At 40.1% G+C, this 16083-nt stretch overlaps 1 protein-coding gene across 2 annotated transcripts; it reads left to right on the top strand.

The window, feature by feature from the left end:
* Positions 1 to 2559: 2559 nt before the first annotated feature.
* On the top strand, positions 2560 to 16083 carry LIN7C (lin-7 homolog C, crumbs cell polarity complex component). Of its 2 annotated transcripts, XM_064512878.1 has the most exons (6): positions 2560 to 2679; positions 8272 to 8390; positions 9519 to 9590; positions 9931 to 10140; positions 12434 to 12593; positions 13486 to 16083. In XM_064512878.1, exons 1-5 carry the CDS (start codon positions 2643 to 2645, stop codon positions 12587 to 12589), a joined length of 594 nt encoding a protein of 197 aa, XP_064368948.1. In that variant the 5' UTR covers positions 2560 to 2642; the 3' UTR covers positions 12590 to 12593; positions 13486 to 16083. The 2 variants fall into 2 exon arrangements, with proteins under 2 accessions (XP_064368948.1, XP_064368947.1); XM_064512877.1 differs by having other exon boundaries at positions 12434 to 16083.

Genomic DNA, 16083 nt, shown 5'->3' with positions numbered 1-16083 from the left:
GGACTGGTAATGCAGCTGTTTTCCAATAAAGACATAGACTCAATCACTTGAATATTGCTATTCCTTCAACAACAATTCTAGAGTGTCACTGCATCCACAAAAGACCTGCAGGATGTGCTTGCTCCCGGAGGTCTTACTGACAAATACAGCAGACCACAGCACCAATATTTCATATGGCTTTAGAGCTGCTAACACCCTGGTTCATTCAGCAATGAAGATATAAGTACAGTAACTCTGATAAAAGATTTCACAAGCTAGAATGACGCAGCCAATGGAGTTTAAAGCAGTAATTTCGTTATACTTACAGTTAGCAATATACATAAAGTGAAGTTTATAGCTACCAAAATACATAGAGTGAAATTTAATGTTTACATCTTATGTGCTTCTCAGTCATTCCTGTGCAAACACATTTTCTTTGTCATCCAGGAGGAGTACCCCCCACTCTCTGGGAATCACTTCTGAGACCCATAGTACATCTCAGAATAAGAGTCTGACATGGAAATTTTCATTTGCTGTTCTGTGTTGTTTGATTATATGCTTTTTTTTTTTTTATTTTCTTCCAAATTCTTGCCAGAATAGGGATTTCAAGACTAGGATGGCACAAATATTTTGTCACATAAATTTTGAAGCTGTCAGTATCCACCTATGCTTTTTATTCTTCTTGGGCAAAACATAGCATGTTATAGACTCAGCAGTTAAACTCATTCCATTCTTCTGGGACAGGATCAGACTTATGACTTATACAGTAGTAATTTCCTTGATGCACTAAAATAACTCTTGCATAGCAATGCCTAGCTTTTTAGCTTAGACCCCACTGCAAAAATCTGGAAGTTAGGAAAAAATGTGCTGAATGTTACCTCAGAAAGAAAAAAGTAAATGGGTATGCATACTTTTTTCTTTTTCTGTATAGTCTGTTCCTTTATTTTCCTTCCCTCCTTTGTGGTCCTCCATTGGCATTCCATTTCTTTTTCCATTAAAGTATCAAGCCTATCACTCTTTGGTTCTCCTGTAAGATACGGAAAAGATGTACAAGCCAACTTTATTAAAAGGGACAGCAATGTCAAATTATATATCAAAGTTTCATTTCTCTTACATAGTTTTCAGTTGGTTGAGCTCCACAGGTGTTATGAAAAAGCAAACACTGAAAAGAATAAGCAGTTGCTTCCATTGCTTCTTTTCCATTATTTTGTAAGGTTGTAACTCTGCTAGTTTTCCTTCTATTCACAGAACTTCTAGTGTAAAGAAGACCTAACTTTCTCAAGTAAAAGATGTTCAGAGGCAGTAAGTTCCCTTTGGGGAACAAAGAACAAACAAAAAACAAGCAACTATGTAATTAACAACACTGTTCGCAGGTCATAAACCAGAAACCCAAACCACTTTTTTTTTTTTTCCCTACAGCTCACCAGTGCACAGCTATAACTCAGTGCAGATTCCTGGAGCAAAACGTCTGATGGTGCTATGACACAGACAGTGGAAGCACAACACAGAATTTGTTTTCAGATTTTATTGTTCTGATAACTTTGTATTTTAGAGCAGAGAGGTCTGAATGACAGTCTGTTGTCCAATTCAGCAGGCCTAGAGGAAAGCAGGCCAGCTGCTTTAACTTCTGCATCTTTAGTCTCTACTGAAGTCAAAATAATGCTACTCCAAAGACGTGTATTCCCGTCACATGCCTTTTGGAAAAACCTTAGATTATAGAAATACTGCCTAAAACTCATTTTTCTCCATGGGCTCATCTGTGCAAAGTCAGAATAGGCTATATAAAATTTCAATCACTTGGAGCAGAACGGTAGATCCTACACCACTGTGACAGGAACATCTGGATTTCATTCCGGAAACTCTATAGCTCTTACAGCTCCAGCTGCTAAAACATTTTTTCTCGCTCGAAGCAGGTCTGTGAGGACTTAACGTTGTTCACCTGCAGAATTCCTTTCCTGTGACCTTTTCACTGCAATGCACACGCAGCATCCTTCACACGGGGAGAACTGGCACTAAGATCAATCACTGAAAGGGGAGACTACATCACTGTCACATTACCTGACACTTTAAGGCCTGTTGCTGACTGAACAGAACTATTCTCTTTCAAAGCAGAAAACAAAGTGCAGCCCAGCTTGAGGCCAAACCTACAGAGTTATGCTCTGAGAAGGGGGGGTTATGCCCTCAGAAGGGGTTAAAAGAGGGGGAGTGGACATGCTGGGATGGATTTGCCGTGCCTCCAGCCAGTACATGTTAACGCGCTGCGAAGAGCAGCCATTTGCCATTACACGAGGCCACAGGCACAGCACTGCCCGCCTCTGCGGGGACTGACGCCTGGTCTCGGCATCTCCCGCGGCGAGTCCCCCGGCACGGGACGCGCCGGTGTGCCGCACCGCCATGCCACTTTACGCAGCGTGCGCGAAGTGACGGTTATTTTCCCTTTTCCACCAACCAACCGACGCCCGCTGCCCCAACATGGCGGCCGGCGGCGCGCGCCGCTGCTACCGGGGCCACGCGCCGGGGCGGGGCGGGGCGGGGCGGGGCGGGGCCGGGGCCGGGCCGGGCCAGGGCGCACCCTGCAGGCGGGCGGTTGGCGGCGCCCCGCCCCGCTCTCGCGCCTTCCTGCGGCGCTGCGTCACTTCCCCGGGGGCCAGCGCGAGGAGAAGATGGCGGCGCTAGGCGAGCCGGTGCGGCTGGAGCGAGGTGAGCGCGGCCCTGGCCCAGCGGCGGGTGTCGCCGCCGCGGGCGAGCCGGGCCGTGGCAGCCCCTTCTGCTCTCGCCCCGCCGCTGCCCGGGCCCGGTGCCGCGGCGGAGCTGGAGGGGCCGGCTCGGGCCCCGAGGCCTCGGCGCGGTGCCGGGCCGCGCCGCCGCCGCGGGCCGAGAGCCGTCGCCGAGCGGGGCCGCCGCCCTCCGCGGGGTGGCGGTGGCGGAGCTGCTCTCCGCGCCCTGGAGATGGCGAGGGAGCTGCTCTCCGCGCCCTGGAGATGGCGAGGGGGCAGGCGGGCTGCGGGTGCCCCGGGAAGTCTTTTCTCTCGCTCCCGGTTCCGTGCGTGCGTGGCCTGGTCCCACTCGCTTGGCTTCGCTTTCGGCAGCCCCCGAGGCTGGGCTCCTCTTGCTGGGCTCCAGCCTGCGAGCGGGGGGCCGCGGGCGCGCTGCCCGCCTCGCCCCGGCCGGCTGTAGGTGTGCGCACTTCCCTCACTGCTGTCAAAACTTCTGCCAGCTCTTCCCTCGACCTGCTGCCTCCTTGTTTCTGTCTCTTCACTGGAATGCTTGCTCTCGATCAACGCTAAATTCTTAAGTTTAATTTGCTGGAGTGCGTCTTAGTAATAGTTTTTTGGGGTTTTTTTTGCTTTGGGTTTTTTTGTTTTGTTTTTGTTTAAGTGGACAGCTTACTTATGCAGGGCTCTCTCTACACTGCTTCCTGAATTTATTTAACTCTTTCACATTTCTGTCTGTCCTGACCTTTTTATTTCTAGTCTGAAGTTGTACTGCTAATATTGTGCAGTATGTAAGTAGAATTATTATGGAATTGGATAAAATACAAAACCCAGTCGTCTGTTTCTTCTGTAACCTGTATCCATGTCTCTTGGCCACCATTGTTATGAAACAGTAATAAATTCCCTTCAGCGCGGCTCTTCAGAGCTGTGCTAAATCCACAGCAGCTCTGTGAGGACATCCGGATATGAACAGTGGTGTACTAAGATGTGTGTGTTTAGGAAAACGGTGAGTGGAAAATGGAATTTGAATGTGAAAAGAATAATGAGAATCAGGAATCCTATTCTTGAAAAGCAAAGTAATTATGTGACATGTAGGTGATGTGGATGAATTATTTTCCCATTGCCATTCCCTTTGGGCCCACCATCTTTGCTCACGTGGTAGATAGTTCTTTGTAGATGTGTAACTACGTATTTTATATGCTTACTTTTTGTGTTTGATACCGTTACATGTTGCTTACCACAGAATTTAGTTCTTCTGTTTGTCTCTCCTCCTTCCTGTTCCACAAGTTAAATCAGTTGTAATGTGTGAGAGAAGGTCTGTAAATAGTGACTTATGTAAGAACTTTGCTTCTCACTCTACAGCTCATCTACCCTCCCTACTGCAAAGCTTGTTAATTAGAGCAGCTGCTTTGGCAGTGGATTAGTTGCTTTTGGTAGGTCTGCTGAGTTAAACCTCAGGCAGCATCCTTGTCCACTTCATTACGCTGCCACTATGCTCTATCCATGAAAACAAACAAATCCACAGAGTTACTTAGGGATCAGTGGAACAAAGGAGCTATTTAAAGTCTTCTGGCGTGTTGGTGTTTTTGAGAAAAGCAGAAAAAGGCAGTACAGTATAACGTCTGTATAATGAAGCTACAGAAGCTTTTATTAACAGAAATAAACAACCTCTGTGAATTGTATGGGGTTGACTGCAGATAACCTTATGAATCATTGTCAGCATGAAAATGAACATCACTAATGTTGGCATATAGCATAAGAAAAGAGGGAATGCTGCAGGAAATGAGCTGATGTAAAGTGGGTTACCATATGCTTACCATCAGGGCAAAAGAAAATTCTCCACTTCTGTTCTTTCCTCCAAGCTGTATCGTATCTGCCACCACCCAGATTCACAGGAGTGCAGCGATGAAACAACATTTAACATTTTGAAGTTATTCTTTTAGTTTGGTGATATGTGATAAATCTACATGCACCTTAGGCATCCAGGCTATTTGAACAGAAGCAGCACAAGTAGCTATTTAAGAGTGTCTTTGAGGACATTGCATTTTTCCCCATTTCTATGTTTTCTTCACACATATGCATGCACAAAGTGGTGGCATTTTGCTGTTTTTCTGCATTCTTTCTCAGTTTAAGTGTATTTTCCTTTCTTGACTTCAGTATGGTATCCTGTGGTCACTAAACTTGTGAAGAACAGGCAATTTAAAAAAGGCAAAAAGATTCAAAGAAAATCCATTTTTCAGTGATGTATGAATTCAGCTTTACAATGAGTTTTACGTTTTTTTATCACCTACCTCTGGAGTTATTTTTGCATCATTTCTTGTTGAAATCTATCAAATCCAGAAATCTGTAGTGTTCATTTCAGTCTATGGTTCTGAACAGTTGGCAAACTATGATGTTAATACCATGAAGAAAGCTATCAGCTGATCATATCCAAAGCAATAGTTCAGGAGGAAGCAGCCTAGATCAACAGAGCTATCAGCATCCCTTTCTTTTCTTCTCCCTGTACAGCTATAAGAAGAAAGTATGTTTTACCACCTGTTTCCAGCCAGCTTAGTTCTCTTACAAAGCAATAGAGCTGGGATAAAGTGAGTCTTCCGCTTTTCTTACCATTGCCTTGCTGCATTAGTTTGGTATGAGAAAGTTATGCTCATTTCACTTTCAGACTAGTATAACTGGGTCCTGCCAAGGTGGTAAAACAAAATAACTGTTGGGGAAAAAAAGTGCTGCTAATGAGATCCATTGCCTGTATCTACCTGACCAAGAGGTGCAGTGTAATAAAAGCCAATTTGTAGGGTGCTCAGGATCCAACTTTCACACTTTGTGTGTCTGCTTTGGGTTTTTACTTTTCAGCAGTATTCTGGTCCTTTGATCTGAATGTACATTAATGGTGAAAGTACATCTTCTGGTTTAGTTTCGTCCAAAAGGCATCCAGTCTGTGCACACTGTGTGTATCGTAGTCACTTTTTGGCAAGCTGAGTTGTGTGCCATCTCTTAGACTATGCTTTATGAAAGATGCAACTGGTTCCCAAACTACCAAATTCTACCTTAGAGGGGGAAAAATACCCTATGTAATTAAATGTTGCAGATCTTGTTAGATCCAAGTAGGAGTTATATCTCGTTTATTGATGGAACATTGAAGTCATATAGGGGGAGAAGTTAGCAAGTAGAGTTCTGGAGTCTTGATTTCTAGTATTTTGCTACTCTTTGGATCAGTCACTGGCAACCTTTACAATTTCTTGCTGGTTATGCGTATCCTAATCAAACTCTTAAATAATGAGTTCACTCATCTTGCCCCTTTATTTGGTTCATGGACCACATTTCTCGGACTTGAGAACCGCTGTGTGGAATGGTACTCTTTTCTCTGTGTGTGTGAAGCAGTTGTTTGTCTGCAGGAATTTAAATGATAGCTATATTGTAATTTACATACTTCTAGACTTTTTTCATGAATATATGGAGTGTTGCAGGAATTAGAAGTGCTAATAGTGCCAAGGGAGGTGAATAACTCCCTTCCATTTGTTGATCATTTTGCTTCAAGCAAACGTTCTGTATGAGGCTTCGTGAAATTAAGAGAATTTATACTCCTTTTGCTGAACGTAGAGGTTACTAAGAATTTTCATGAATTTGCATCATAAAGGATTGAAAGATTAATAAACGTGACCAGAATCTGTTCATCGACTTTTGTGTTTTAAATACAATACAAAATGCGTATTAGGAAATTAAAAGCTTTAGTAGCATTTTTTTCATCTTGTAATCTTTGTACATGCAGAAAATATGCATGCTTGTGGGAAATGAGTTCTCTGAAGACTTGGGGTTAGTTGTTTTTGATATTTGTTAGCTTTAGATACCTGATGCTCTTAAAGCATGAATAATGCTTGCCAAAAATGCTTAGTTCTCATGGCATGTAAAACCATTAACTCTCATAAAGTTTTCCAAAAGAATGAGTCTTTCAGTGCTGTAGCAATACTGTTTTGATATTCTTCCTTAATGACAATGAGGGATTTTTTCCCTGACTGGTGCAGACAGAGCTTTAACTGTGCTGGTGGTCGACCAATGTACGAAGTTAAGTCATACCTGATTTAAGTGACTGTGCCACCTGATCTCAGTGTAGTAGTCTATAAGATGTTGCTGACTGATACCTTACAAAAGTGGACAGAACGTAACTGTATATTGTCTTTTGCCAGTGAGCTCCACCTTAATTTCAGAACATACCAAGCAATGTCTTTCCATCCTCTTATGTAAATTCTCAAACTTGTCTCCTCTTTCCTTGAGCTTTTTTGGCCCTTAAGAGTTCATGGCTGTTCCATGTCGTCTTTGCTGACGCAGTGCCATCAAGTAGCCATGCATTCGCATGAAAAATGGTTGCCTAAAGGTTAGCTACTGAAAAAAGAAAGTAAAGTGTTTGAGACATAGCCATGTACTGCACTTCATCCTTTTCCAGAATTATCTATGTCTCATTGGTATAGTAGAATGTATTATTAGATTAATCACTGCTTCTTTGTACCTAGTTGGTAATGAAAGTAATCCTTTCTATCTGCTTTTCAGAGAGACTGTTCTACTTATGTGATTCAGAATCATCACTATTGTAATACTTTGGAAATAAAAGCAAGATAAATAATGTGTGGTATTTTACTCTTGTAGAGCTGCCAAGAACATGTCACAGTGTTTGATGCATTTGATGCTGCTCTTGACTTGACTGGGCTGGAATTGAATCCTTCAGAGGGAGTTCAGTTTTACGGGGCCGGGAGGGGGGGAAAGGCATTTATGAGAATACGGATGATTCTGTTTTTTAAGAACAAATTTCTAGGAACTAGAAAAAATGGCTTTGGTCCTGGATTCTAGGCTACAGAATTCTCAACCAAGAGTATCAAAATGGGTCGGATTGTTCTCTGAGCACTTTGACAAATGAGCCACATTACAGATAGTGTCTTTCTTTTAAGAAAATGATGATGTTGAAGTAGCAAGGGGAAATAAGAAGTATGTTCACACACAAGTGAGTTTTAATCCAACTTCTGTGATTCCAACTGCTCTATTTGGTGTCTAGTTAATATAGTTGTAGGCTACTGTTACCTCAATAGGCCAGACAATTTTCAGCTGTTTTATAGGGAAAGCATTGAGTGTATTTTGTTGAACTAGTTTTTGAATGAAAAGGTAATGTAAGCATGTGTAAGGTATCTTATGTGGCTGGAACAAAATTATATTGATGCAGTAGCTAATTTGTGGAGTTATGTACGGAAAAGTGTTGAGAGTGTACATGATATATCAGGAAAATTTTCAGCCTCATTTAAACTTAAAATTAGGTTGCATCTTCAAAAATATACATAGCAATGGTGCTTCTGGGTATGTTATAAGGCCAGACTGTAGTAATTGACTAAAAAAGATAGTCTAAAAGTAAGATGGTTTATTGTAATGTTTTGTAGGTACATGCTTGTGTGGAAGAAATGAAGCTTTAGTATGTTGTTTCAAGGATGTTACGTGTTTTAGACACAAGTACACGCATGGGCTGTTCTGTTAACTTTTGTTTAAAACAAAATAGCCATTTCTCATTACTAGTGCTGTATTTTTTTTTTTTTTGTTGTAGATATATGCAGAGCAATTGAGTTGCTGGAAAAATTACAGAGAAGTGGAGAAGTGCCACCACAAAAACTACAGGCTTTGCAAAGGGTCCTTCAAAGTGAATTCTGTAATGCTGTGAGGGAGGTGAGTTAACTTGACATAAGTAGTTACCTTGAGTTAAAAAACAGTACGTTATGCTTTTTTCTCTTTGCATGCAGTACAATAATCTGTTTTCTTCTTATTTAAAACTGAGTTTGACTGATGAAGCTTTACAGAACACGACTTATATTGAAAAGGTCAAAGGAAAACAAATGGGGATAGTGTAAGTGTATTAAATAATGGATTAGAAAAAAGTTGCTTTTTTGATGTTATTTTGAGAGTCTTGCCCTTATTAGCAGCTAGCAGACTGTTATCCTGTTGGCATGTAAGAACGGACAAAGCATGAATTGTCTCTGCTTCTTTAAATCTTATTGAGAATCAGCATCATGGTAACTTTGCACCTCCTCATCTTCATTCTCGATATTCTTTTGGAGATTTTAGGTGATGGAACATGCCCTGTGATAGTTTTTGTTGATGGTGCTACCACTGATGATAACAGGAATGCTTTAGACACAGAAGTTGTCTTAATGTTTTCATCCGGTTAAACAATATATGTTTATTGCCTAGCAAATCCAAATGATTGGCAGGTGGGTGTGAGTTAGCTCTCAGTGCAAGCACATCCTTAGCATTAGTATTCTTACTGCCACTGTATTTTCATACAGTGTTGTGGGGTTTTTTTTCCTCCTCCATAAGATGTTTGGTCAGGTGCATCAGTTGAAGCAATTTATGAGTGTTTAGGGGAGGGCTGGATTGTGGAAAGAGCTTTGAAGGGCTGTCCTTAAGTGATTTTGCAAGCATCCTTACTGAAGAGTTCCAGCTTGAATCAAACAAGAGAAGGCAGTCATCCATACCTCCAGTCAGGTTTGTACACTAGCCATAAGCACTTCTACATTCATGACAGATTCTGAATGCTGTGGAAGGAGGGAGCGCTTGGGCTAAGACCTAGATATGCCTCAATTATATATTGAGCAATAAAGACGTTGAGAGAGTTGTTTTGTTTAGGTATGGTAAGTTGTCACTTGAGACCTTGTAGTGGATTGGGAGTAATTTTTTTTTTTTATTCGAGGTCTAGGCTTTTTATTTACACGTTTAAGTTACAACTGGTAATTTGTCATATGATCTAAGCAGAAGATCTCTGTTTTTCTTCATACTTAAGTTGTTTTGTCCCTAAAGGTGTATGAACACGTATATGAAACAGTGGACATCAGCAGTAGCCCAGAAGTTAGAGCTAATGCAACAGCAAAGGTAAAAGCCAAATCATAACTTGAGAAGACACAGTAGTTTAATATTTTTCTTTCTGCTTCTAATGTAACAAAATGCAGAAGGGCATTATCTAGTTGCCTGGTAAAACGGATAAGTGCAATGGGTCATTACAAGGTATAACAAAAGACTTGTTATTTTTAAAGACTTCCATTTTAATTTTATTCTTGGGTGTTTAATTTTTTCATGATGATGTTAGATTAATCTCATTTGTCTTAATATTTAAATACTTTGAAATATAAATACTTTTTTTACCTGCTTACTGTGTCTAGCCAAGGGGTCTATATTTAATTTCTTATAAACAGGAAAAACTTGTTTCTTACAGGCCACCGTAGCTGCATTTGCTGCCAGTGAAGGCCATTCCCATCCCAGAGTGGTTGAACTGCCAAAAACTGAAGAAGGTCTTGGATTCAACATTATGGGAGGCAAAGAACAAAATTCTCCAATCTATATCTCTCGAATTATCCCAGGCGGTATAGCTGATAGACATGGGGGCCTGAAACGTGGAGACCAGCTTCTTTCTGTAAACGGAGTGGTAGGAATTGGTTTTCACTCTATGTAGCAGTAACTGTTTGTTTCCACTTGAGGGCATACGGAGAATATGTACACTACCAGCTCGATGTCTTCTTTTACTCTGGGCAAAATTGCTTCTTTTTTTTTTTTTTTTCCCCTCTTGTAAGAACAGCCTTAGGTTTCTAAAGAGTTGTGTGCCATAAGAGTTCTTGGATTATGCTGTGGTTATCTATCTAAACTGTGAGATGTGCTATTTAGGTGAATATTTCAGGTTTTGAGAGGTTATATAAATCTAGTCAAAGTATTGTTTTGTGAAGTGCCCTTACGGCTTCCTCTTTCATCTGAGTTTGATGCAGGTTTTAATATAGTTTTCTGCACCTTCTAAGGTAAGTAGTAAATTATGCTATGTTGCTTTAGACTGAACTGAGTCTTTGATATCATTATCCCAATAAAAATGCTACTGCGTAATGAAAGCAGTAGCAAGTTAGAACTACAATGGTGTGATAGTTTCACTTAAGTACTGAGCTTCAAAAACCAAAGATTTTCTAGCTTATTTTAAGGAGTATATGTCTTAAGTGTTACTGCGGATGTTTATTTTTAATAATGATCTTCTGGAGAGTTACAATAAAAAGAAAAACTTGAGGTTACTAGAAAGGGGAGGCTATAGATGGGCTTTGATTTAAGGCAGCTGTTTGTCAAATACACATAAACAGCTCTCAAACTTTTGGTTTTATTTTCAGAAGCTTTTATCGTATGTTAGCATAAAATTCATGTTCTCTACAGCTGTGAACCCAATTTTATTTTAAAACTGAGGGTCAAACTAAGTTCTGTGCTCTCTAGCCAGAGCAATATTTTTGACGTATGAAAGAGATGCATACTTGCTGGGCGTCTGTACTCTGGAAGGTACCTGCTAGCACAGTTCTGTGGCATACTTGGCTTCTGACTATTACCTGATCCGACTGTCTTTTTCAGGAGACATAGGAGAAATTATGGCCACAGTGATGCAGCTGTCCTTGGCCTCACCTGCTTGTTACTTTGAAGTATCAAGGGGCAGGTATAGAACTGTCCCGAGATGAGGCATTCTTTGCCCACAAACTCTCTTTTAAAACAAGCAAACAAACACCCTCCACCCCCAACCCCGGGAAAGTTGACCATGACTATCAGACTGTTGGTACAGCTGACAATGGCTGTATGTGTGCGCATGCACATCTGTACCATTGTGAGAATATGGTAAGGGAGTGCATAAAATGTGCTTGAGAATGCAAAAGTGATCTCGGAGGAGGAATCTTCCTTCTGATGTTTGCAGATGGGTTCCTATCAGCTTAATGCGTATGTGGGGGAGATTTCTTTCTGAAGAAGAAAATAGAAGAGAAGTGACTTGTTTTTTTTGAACTGTTGTCTTGCATTCTGTAAGTAACTTTATAGTAGTGGGGAAACGCTCCAGTCAACAGGTACATCACCTGCCTTCTAGATTTAATAGCACTGGTGGGAGGTAGGCTTGGGATAGTCACATCATTGTGTTTGATAAGTTTGAGAGAAATAAGTTTTGCCCATAAAGTGTATGATATTCAGGAATTTATATTTGGGTGCTGTAGTTGACAACTGTTGCTCAAATATCATAATTAGATTAACCCTAACAAATTTCTCAAGATTGGTTTAGGAAAGTATTAATCTGTTCTTGTTTAGTTGAGTTTACATTGTTTTTCATCAGCTTGGGGCAAATTAACTTGAATACCTTGCATTTATCATGGGATAAGAATATGTATGCAGCTGCTCTGTTGCAGGTGCATCTGGTATGCTCTCTCTTGCCTTGTCATAACACAGCATAATATCAAGAAGGCAGCTATCTTGCAGTTCTCTGTAGGTTCTGTCCTTAGCTAAATGCAAGATAAGTTGAGGTAGCTTATCAGGCAAATTGAAGATGACTATTGAATTTAAAGTTCATAATGAAAGAAAAATAATCAGTGTTCTTGATTTTTTTAAGTGTAATTTTTTTAGGCATCTTGCCTCGTGTTCTCCTTATTTCACATACTGTGTGTAAATACAGAATCTAATAATTCAGCATAAGGCTGACCCAGAAGATTTGTACTACTCTTATTAGTACTTTTTTTAATTAGTATATTTGTCATCACCTCTTGCCTAGTGATTTGCTGAAGGATAAATGCTGAGCTTGGATGACGTTACCCTTTTGCAGCCTTGAAACTAATGTACTTTAATATTAGATTATACAGAAGTTTTATGAAAAAAAGATGAAACCGTGTCTTCAGTGTGTATATTCTTTACTAATATGATACTTAATGGTTTATGCTTTGCAGAGTGTTGAAGGTGAACACCATGAAAAAGCAGTAGAACTGCTGAAAGCGGCTCAAGGAAAGGTTAAATTAGTTGTACGATACACACCAAAGGTTCTGGAAGAAATGGAGTCAAGATTTGAAAAAATGAGATCAGCAAAACGCAGGCAGCAAAACTAACTTTGTATGTAATAATTTAAAGAGAAAATATATCCTGTTACATTTTATAATTTGCTTTGTGACTCAGTTGATCTACTGTCTGGGCTACAAAAGACATTTGTTTCCATAGAATCACAGAGTTGTTGAGGTTGGAAGGGATCTCGAGATCATCTGGTTCAACCTCCTGCTCAAAGGAGGGTCAGCTAGAGCAGGTTGCTCAAGGCTATGTTCAGTCAGGTTTTGAACATCCCCAAGGATGGAGATTCCACAGACTCTTTGGGCAACCTGGTCCAGTGTTCAGCCACTCTCACAGTTTAAAAAAAAAAAAAAAGAAAAGTTCTTTGTTTAAACAGAATTTCCTGCATTTCAGTTTGTGTCCATTGCCTTTTATCCTTTCACTTGGCACTACTGAGAAGAGTCTGGCTCCATCTTCTTTATGCCCTCCCGTAAGATATTTATGGACACTGGTAAGATCCCCCAGAGCCTTCTCTTCTCCAGGCTGAACAATCCTAGGTCTCTCAGCCTCTCCTCATATGTCAGATGCTCCAATTGCTTAATCATCTTTGTGGCCCTTTGCTGGACTTGCTCCAGTAAGTCCATGTCTCCCTTGTCATGGAGATCACAGAATTGGACAGAGCACTCCAGATGTAGTTCCACCAGTACTGAGTACAGGGGAAGGATCACCTCCCTGGAGCTGCTGGCAATGCTTTGCCTAACGCAGCCCAGGAGGCTGTCAGCTGCCTTTGTTGCAAGGGCATGTTGCTGGCTCATGGTCAGGTTGTCCACCAGGACCTGCTGGTCCTTCTCTGCAAAGCTGCTGTCTAGCCAGTGGAGTGTATGGGGTTATTCCTCCCCAGGAGCAGGATTTTGCACTTCCCTTTGAACTTCATGAAGTTCTTCTCTGCCTGTTTCTCCAGCCTGTCAAGGTCCCTCTGAATGGCAGCCCAGTCATTCCTCCCAGTTTGGTATCATCTGCAAACTTGCTGGAGGTGCAGTCTATCCCATCATCCAGGTCACTAATGAAGATGCTGAGCAGTATTGGCCCTAGTATCAACCCCTGGCGCACATCACTAGTGACTGGCTTCTGGCTGGACTTTGTGCAGCTGATCCTAACTCTTTAAAACTGCCTTTTTCAAAATGTTTTGTTTTCAGTTTCCATGTGGTTTTCACTGTTTAACAATCTGTACTTTTAAAATGGCCTAAAATATGCTGAAAAAGCATGCATGTTGATAATTCTGTTGAGTCGATTTTTATAAATCTTTTTCAGGTTAGAACCTTTAAGCATGAAGCAAACTTACAGGTTTTTCAAAGGCATTTAATAAGAGAGATTTCTACAGTTGACATCCTTTTTTTACCCTGCTTTGTTTTGGCATTATTTAAAACTGAATCCACAGGTTTTTTTGCTAAATGATTTTGGAAGCAAAGATTATGTAGCAGGATTTTGGCACTTTTCTTAGAACATGTTGTATATCAACTGCAAAAACCTAGTCATGATCTACTGTGTAGCTGATAATGATACTAGATTTTGTAAATTGTTGGTGAGTACATTATTTTTACACTTCTGCTAAATCATAACTCGTTACTCTGGAAATTTTATTACCTCACCTGTAAATAATTTACAGTTGGTGTTCATTTATAATGACTTTGTAATAGCTGTCATTTACAAATTTGCAGCAATCATTCCTGTAATTTATATTATTTTGTACTAATTTTGGAGCAGTTAGGGGAAAAATACATAATTGTGATTGCAGTTCCGGATTGACTCTAAATGTATTTTTGTATTCAGAAAAAAGCAAAATATGTTAATGCAGTGCAAAAGGAATTCCAGATGTTTCCCTGACTTTCAGCTATTTTTTAAAAAACACATTCATCTTAATTGTCATACCTCTGTTGCGCTTTCAGTATGTTCAGTTGTAATCTTCGCTTGAAGGGTGACTGTGCAAGATTTGGAATAGTTAGTACCTAAATTACTGTCATGTTTGTAAGAGTAAAAATTTCTAAGGCTTATATGCCAAGCTACACTGACATTTGAACTTGTCTGGGATTTATCACTGACTGCTTCTGATTTGGAGGGTTCTCGTTTGTACTGCAGAAGTAGTAGCATAAACACGCATATAAAACTTGATATGGAATGATGCTGTGAATAGTAAGGAAATCTCCCGGTAGAAGCAATTAATGTCTTGTCTTAAAGCGTGTTTGATGGAAGCATTGTTTTTGTATGCCATATTGAAGAAACTGTTTTTCTGGGTGGTAGGACACTTTTTGGAATCTACCAGGTTTAGGGCTGTGCTTGTGTAGTTTTTAAAAAACAAACAACAACAAAAAAAAACGCCCAAACCCTTTGGTATATATCTAGAATTAACTTGATTGTCTACTGAGTAGCTGTTCACTTGCAAGGCAGCTATGACTGCATCCTAATGACTGTTAGTAAGTTGATTCTTAGAGGCTTACACTGAAAAGTGCAGCTCTTACTACATGGCTAATCTCTTGTCTCTTCTTGTGGAGCAGTATGATGTGCTGTGAATTTAATTCAGTACATGAAAGAAAGTAAAAGGGTAAAGATCTAAATAAGACAGCATGAGTTTTGTGCTTTGCCAGTTGATCTATTGGAAAAATAATCACAAGATTGTTACAGACAAGTGAGAAACGTGGTTGCTTTCTGCATGTTTGTAAGCGTGGTGAGCCTGCAAAGAGAAAATTGGATTTTAAAGATGCTGATAATTTGAAAATGCAATATAAATATTTATCAGTTAGATGACATTGAGCACTGAATTGCATGGTTGAGTATCTGTCATAGGCCTCTTTCAAAAGGCTTCATGTTACTGATAGGACCATGTCGTTGAATTGTATATTTTTATGGAACAACTAATGTTTGAAGTATTGAGACCAAAATGACTAGTTAGACCAATCATGGATGTGTTTTAATTTAATTGTAAAATAGTAGAGATTTGTTTTAGAGAGAGAGAAATATATATATATTAAAAAAATGTATGGGTACAGGATAGAAATGTGTGTTTTAAGACCTGTATCCCTTGTGTTACTGAACAAAAGCGGTGTTTTTTGTTACTCTAAAGAAGTATTTAGTTTACTGCTAAATGCAGTAGCATTTTTATTACAAATTGTAGCATTTGGATACAGTTTGTCTGTGAAATACTACAAAATACGGGGGGGCTTATCCAGATGTAAAGCTGTTATATATGTAGAATTTCATTAAAAGTTTCTAAATGGCAACAACAAAAAACTCCCAATAAACAGACAACTCATTAAAAGTCATCTTTAATACTATGAAAACCTTGTAATATTATGGAAAGGGTGGATGAAAATATACCGAGAAACTCAATCTTTGTTACTACTGAGCAGTGCCTGTACTGTTTTAATATGCAGTCCCTACACACTTGATGTACTGAGTATGTGAACAAGTTAAGAGGGATCATTTTTGCAGATAACTTCTGCGTCTGTTGCTGCTGTGAGGGATCTCTGGGTTTTATCAACAGGAAAATAAAAGTTGAATTTCA

Source organism: Dromaius novaehollandiae, chromosome 5 (assembly GCF_036370855.1).
Source record: "Dromaius novaehollandiae isolate bDroNov1 chromosome 5, bDroNov1.hap1, whole genome shotgun sequence".
Classification (NCBI taxonomy): Eukaryota; Metazoa; Chordata; class Aves; order Casuariiformes; family Dromaiidae; genus Dromaius; species Dromaius novaehollandiae.
Note: the sequence above shows the minus strand (reverse complement) of the source record. Positions and strands in the feature narration are given on the sequence as shown.